Source organism: Rutidosis leptorrhynchoides, chromosome 2 (genome assembly GCF_046630445.1).
Source record: "Rutidosis leptorrhynchoides isolate AG116_Rl617_1_P2 chromosome 2, CSIRO_AGI_Rlap_v1, whole genome shotgun sequence".
In the NCBI taxonomy this organism is placed as follows: Eukaryota; Viridiplantae; Streptophyta; class Magnoliopsida; order Asterales; family Asteraceae; genus Rutidosis; species Rutidosis leptorrhynchoides.
In genome coordinates, this window is record NC_092334.1 from 156117601 (window position 1) to 156124280 (window position 6680).

The 6680-nt window shown below is 35.7% G+C and overlaps 1 protein-coding gene across 1 annotated transcript; it reads left to right on the plus strand.

The window, feature by feature from the left end:
• The first annotated feature begins 2449 nt into the window (after positions 1-2449).
• Positions 2450-6351, plus strand: LOC139891523 (AT-hook motif nuclear-localized protein 10-like). Its single transcript, XM_071874496.1, has 5 exons — positions 2450-3153; positions 3786-3838; positions 4713-4844; positions 5636-5800; positions 5911-6351. The coding sequence occupies exons 1-5, from the start codon at positions 2622-2624 to the stop codon at positions 6205-6207; spliced, it is 1179 nt and encodes a 392-aa protein (XP_071730597.1). The 5' UTR covers positions 2450-2621; the 3' UTR covers positions 6208-6351.
• Positions 6352-6680: the final 329 nt, after the last annotated feature.

Below are 6680 nucleotides of genomic sequence, written 5' to 3' on the forward strand. Positions count from 1 at the left end.
CCACCCCTTCGCTTGACGGGGGGTATTAATGGACGATATCCTACGTGATTGTATTACTATAGATAGTTTTTCTTGTTCCTTAAGAATAGGGATATTTGCTGTAATTATCTTTCATTGTAAATTTGTTCTATAAATATTAATCAAAGTCAATCCCACAATTGTGGTGAATTATTCTAAATCCTCTCACAGTGGTGGACGGTATGATGGATGTTGAATGTCCGGGTGATGTCAGCAAAAACTGGGCACCTTTGTAACGTAACGAGTGGACTTTAGCATGAACCATTGACACTTACCAAAGAATGGCTGAGACATGTGAAGGTGGAGATCGACTTAGATGAACTCGTGGTAGTTTGGTACGCCTTGTTAGGTGTAAAATTTTGTTTCATGGTGGGGTTGTAATGTCCAAAAGTGTGTCGATTAAAGGTTGGGTTTTGATGTCTAGTTCTCGTTTGCTTTTCATGAAGTTCCGCGAACGTTATCGGGGTGTCGCTTGAATTGACCACACATCAGTGACACCTTGATACGCATCATCTAACACTTTAAGAACACGATCAGTAATGTTCTCGGGTGAAACAGGAGAGCCGAGTAGAGCAAGTTGTTCCGTATAGGCTTTTAATGGAGTGCATGAATTCAGTGATTGTTTGTGGTCCCTTCGTAATTGTTTTGAGGCGCTGTTTTAGCTTTCGAATGTGTCTCACAAATCCTTGGTCATAGTAGTTAACGATGCTATGAGTATGATGCTCTAATCGAGAATGCCAATTAGTGCCTCAAATAGTATATGATCATGGTGAACCCATGTGGTGTAAGTTGGATTTACGACGGTGGAAATGTCTTTGGTGATAGTTGTATTAGAGCCACACATGATGCATCAACAAATTTGAACAACTTGTAGCCGTCTAGGGTTGTTTGGATTTGAAATTTTCACGATGTATAATCAGAATATTTGTGAGTGAAACAAAGATTATCGGAGTTATAAAAACTGTGGATTTATAAATATGTTGAGTGGATATATCCATACTTGAATTAATTTATATCATATTCGATTCGGTTGGAGGAAGGTAACCAAAAAGTGTAGATAGAGATGAAAGGAGTATAATCAAGTTGTTGATTTGTGGGGGGAAAAAAATCAAAAGATAGAAGATAACTAATTTGATGATTTGTGTTTTCTTAAATTAAGTAGTCCGTGCTATGTAAGGATAGAAAAATCTCATTTAAAGTAACATTGTATATTGTATAGAATTAACTAGCGTTCGAGCCCTCGCTTCGCGGCGGGGGTTCGGTTTTCAATGTATTTTATTGCGTTTAGTTTGTAAAATCATTTTGTGGTTAACGATGATGTCGTTGAAGCGCAACTTGAGTCGAACTGAAAGGTATAACCCGTGAAAGATTTAAATGTTATTTTAAATTAACAATATATGCGCATCTCCGCGTTTCGCTATGGAATTGTCGACTTTTAAAAATTTAACGGAGAATTAACGTGTATAAAAAGTACCTCAAATATTTAGCGTTTTTTAAAAAGCGTCCGTATTGCGTATAACTAGTGACATTGTGTTCCTAAAATTATTTCGAGTTTAATGATGGTGGCGAAAAAATTTAACTCGTTGCGATCGCAAAGATATGGCCCGTTGAATATTTGGGTGGAGTTTGTCTAAGATTTTTTATGAGAATGAGTATTTGACACTTTATCCCCCTGTTTGGGGGGTGGGTTTGATTTTTTGTATAAAGTGCGAGGTTTTTGTTGTTCAATTTGCAAAGAAAGAAAAAAAAACGCGAAAAGTTGAAAGTACCCCTGGGTACTATTCATTTACTCTATGTCTTTTAGATATAGGTGTAATGTAATATAATATAATATAATATAATATAATATAATATAATAATCGGTGGTTTAGGATAAGATCCCCGTTTATACTAACATTGCAAATTAAGTGTGGTTGATAATAATTACATTCCATTCCATTCCAATCGGTATATTAGGCATAAGAATGCACAGTAACTTATGGATGACATCATGCTAACATGGGCGTGACTTCATCTATTTGGTCTTTTCCCGTTTTCCCGTTTTTCTAACTTTCTTTTTTAAGCCCAACGTAATGGGCCCTCCGGCCCACTTTCGACTTAATTAATAACATGTAAATACAATTAGCTACTGTTAATTTCCTTTTCACACACAAACAAGGATAACCACAAATTTTATTCCAAAAAAAACACACAATATCTATTTTACTACTCCGTAGTTACAAAGTCACAAATATCTATATAAAAAAATGAAAAATTATTTTGTAAAACCAAGATTTGTTTTTGATGATTAACAAAGTCAAAAAGAAGTACACAAGATTCAAAATGCCGACGAAATTTGTAAGCAGATTTGACCATGATCACAACACCCAGGTGTCAAAAACCCTCTACACACTTTACAACCCAACTTGTATCTACTACATTCATGTAATCACTCATATACATACATACACACATTTTTATATATATACGGTGCCATCAAAATCATACATTTTTAACCCTAATTTCTTTCTTTTACTTTTCTTCATTCAAATCCATAAATCACAATTCCCAAATTCCCCAACTTTTATTTCAAAAGATCCACCTACATTTCAAGATCAACATAAATGGATTCACGTGAATCTTTAGCACAACCACCACAACCACCACCGCAACGCCACCAAGCACACCATTTACATCAACACCCGATGCTGTCGCCGGCGATGATGATGCCACCGAACTCATACCCCACACACCACCAGCAGCAACACCGTCACTTACAACCCAACAATGCAAACACAGCTCCGGGGAACAATAACAATATCTTAAGTCAAGAATCGATGCAGCAAAGGTTTAATTTTGATGGGTCTGATCAGTACGGCGGCGCCGGAGATGTATCGTCGCCGCCCGGTGGGTTTAGGGCTAGTGGGTTTAGCATTGAGCCGGCGAGGAAGAAAAGAGGCCGGCCGAGAAAGTATTCGCCGTCGCCGGATGGTAGCATTGCTCTTGGTTTAGCTCCGGCGCCGGTGACTACAGGTTCCGGTGGTGGGCATTTGGAGTCGAGTAATGATGGTGGTGGTACACCGAATACCGATTCGACTGCTAAGAAACATAGAGGAAGACCACCTGGTTCAGGAAAGAAACAATTGGATGCTTTAGGTAAAAATTTGTTTTTTTTAAAGAATAAAAAATTGTAGATCAAGTAATTATAAATGCATTTGTGTGAATAATCTAAATTTTGTAATTAGTGGTAAGAGTTAGAGGTGTTTGGGAATGTTCATTTGTTAAACTAAGTACTAGTAGGTACCAATTTTCTTATTTTTAAGTACCAATTTTATCTAGTGTTCATTTGTTAAACAAAGTAGTAGGTACCAATTTTCTTATTTTTTAAGTACTGATTTCATCCAAATACGGTTCTACAAAAGTGTTTGAGATTGGTTATTGGCTGTATAAATTAAGCCAAACATATATAAGCATAATAAGCAGAAACAATCCCCAATACCCCGCTAAAAAGCCGATAACAAAATCCTGCAGTTCTTTTTTTGATTATTGGATTATAACATTTAAGTAGCTCTGTGATTACATTTGACTATCTAGTTGACTCTTAGATATAGATTCAGTTAAAATTTACAGATATAAAAACGCAATCTTGAAGAGGTCGACTATGGATTGATGGGTTTGTTTCTATAGGAGAGTAGTGATTAAATGTTGTACTGAGTATTTCATTTAGTTGATAAAATCTGCTTTAGATGTGGTCTATCTTCATATTTAAACATCTTTGTTTTTAACAGGCTCGCCCGGAGTCGGATTTACGCCTCATGTCATTACGGTTAAGGCAGGAGAGGTAATCATCCTGACTTTAACATATTATTTGTAAAATTGGAGATACACTATATGTTTAATCTTTTCTTCAATTGTTTTCGGTTTAAAATTGTTTTAGACATCTTTAAAGCAGGGAGATTTAATTAACACTTTATAAGTAGTGATTTGACTAGCCCCTTTACAAATTTATAAGATGAATGTTTTTATACAAGTAATGGCATTATTCATGTTACCATATCAAAGTTCAAATGTTAGCATACACATAAGAATACATCGCTGTTGACGTCCAAAATGTTAAAGATGGTTTAGTTTGATGATTTCAGAAACTTATGTGGTGTAGAAATCGGATAAAGTAGGATTTAATTTGAACTAGCTTGAAATAATAAGGCCACTAATATGTCTACTTACGGCAGTTTTAGAAGTTTTACCCTAATTATTTGAAGATTGACTTGGTTTGTCCTTGTGCGCTAAGCTATGACCTTTAAGTTTTTGAAGTAAATTAAATAAATGATAAATGATGTCCTTAAGACTCGATAATTGAAGCCCTGATTGTGCATGTTCGTATACATGCCCACATGTATACAATCATGAAACCGTTTGACTACAGAACCAATACAATTGTCGAACTGTATTTACAACGCGTATGAAAATTTACTAAATTTCGTCATGTTGTTGTTCACACCGATAAACATGTAAACAACGCTTGCATTTATTGAGCCCCGCAGACTTTAAAAGTTTGTAAGAATATTTGGACTTTGAATTAATCTGTAATGAAAAGATTCTAGTTTGGAAAAGTATATATATTGTATGCACTTTGCAATCAATTTGGCTACACTTAAGATCATCTACAATATGTACTTATTTAGTTGTTATGGCCTACATTTTTTGGAATACAGGATATAGCCTCGAAGATAACGGCGTTCTCACATCAAGGACCACGTACTGTTTGTATTCTATCAGCCAACGGTGCCATCAGCAATGTATCTCTTCGTCAGCCAGCTATGTCCGGCGGCACTGTAACATATGAGGTTTCATTTTTCGATCTTATTTTAATATTATTTTATAACAACTTTGTTCAGTTTTCTATTTGTACATATGACTCGGGTTTTTTACACTCGTATGATAATCTGTTGTACTGTGCTTTTGATAAATTCTGATAATTGCCGGATAGAGAGAGGGATGACTTTCTCTACTTATGAGTGTTTCACTCTCGGTGGAGAAATGACTTGTTTTTATTCTTGGATAGGGGAAGGATTGTCTACATCACACCTCCCCCATACACCACTCATGTGGTATTGGGTTTTGTTGTTGTTGTTGTTGTTGTTGTTGTTGTTGTTGCTGTATGGTAATAGACTACTAATTATAGTATTTGTTTATTAAGTGATATATAATACTATTATTAATTATTAATAAAATAAAATAAAAGTTCTCACATTTCTGTCCAACACTGATCTTTTCTCATACTAATAAATTTTATCAACATGAGGTGTGTGGTTCTCTGTTTATAATAAGGGTGAATGTAAGATATAGTAGTAATCTGATACATTCACTTTAAATCTGATTATCCAAAATTATCTATTTGACTTAACCAATTGTATTCTAGATAATTTTACCTAAACACAAGAAACTGATTATTAGGTACCATGTGTGGTGCAGATCTTGTTTTTTGTATTTTTCACATGTACATAATCACATCACAATCATAATCATAATACAGTTAATAAAAAAGCTAACAAGCATTTGGGTGACTATATGTGTACCGGTTTGTACTTTCACTTGACTTGAGATATCTCATTGGGTCAATGATGTCGGTTTTCAGGGGCGGTTCGAGTTAATATCTTTATCGGGCTCGTTCATGGTGGCAGACATTGATGGTAACCACAGCAGTAGATCAAGTGGATTGAGTGTTTCTCTTGCAGGCTCTGACGGTCGAGTTTTGGGCGGTGGAGTTGCTGGTTCACTCGTTGCAGCTTCCCCTGTTCAGGTGGGTCCATCTCTATTATTCACCTTAATTGTGGTTAACAAGTTTTTTTTTTTTTAATTAAGACAAACAAGTTAAAATATTGATTATTGATTATAATTCCCCTCTACCAGGTTATTGTTGGTAGTTTCATTGTAGATAGCAAAAAACCGAAATCGAGTAGCGCTGCAGCACAACCATCAAGCATGTTGACTTTTGGTGGTGGTTCAGTGCCGGGTGCGAGTCCGCCATCTGACGGACCAACAAGTGAGTCATCTGACGATAGTGGTGGTAGTCCTGTTCATCGGCCCTCAGGTTCCTACAACAATGCTAACCAGCAACAACAACAACCACCACCACCACAACCACAGATGCCAATGTATTCTAATATGGGCTGGCCGAACTCCACCATGAACATGCTACGCAACTGAAAATGGCTAATAATAATTAACTGGCATTTTATCCTTTTTATTGTAGGATCTTAATATTTGTATGATGGTATGTTAAGTTGATGTGTAGATGTAATTTAGGAGTCTGATTTAATGTACTTGTAGTCAGTAACAGTATTAATTTGATCTAGGATAATTAATCTTAATGCATGTTATCTTGATTGATTTTTATCCTTGAGTTGTGTTTTCTTTTTCGGTATTGAAACCACCACCAGGTGTTTTTGGTTTAAATTAGCTTAAGCTTGGTTCATGAAAGGACATGTCGGTTATCTTAAGTTTGGTGACTAGCTCATCTGGTCCCACAAAAACCACAAGTTCAACTTTAACTGAAGTAGCCTGAACGTGTAAAGTTGTCCAGATTTTTGGTTTGAATGTAACAAAGTAAAAAAGAACTTGAATGAGAACCGGATAATGTATACGCTTATAACAAGTAAAAAAGATTGGTACTCCTTGAC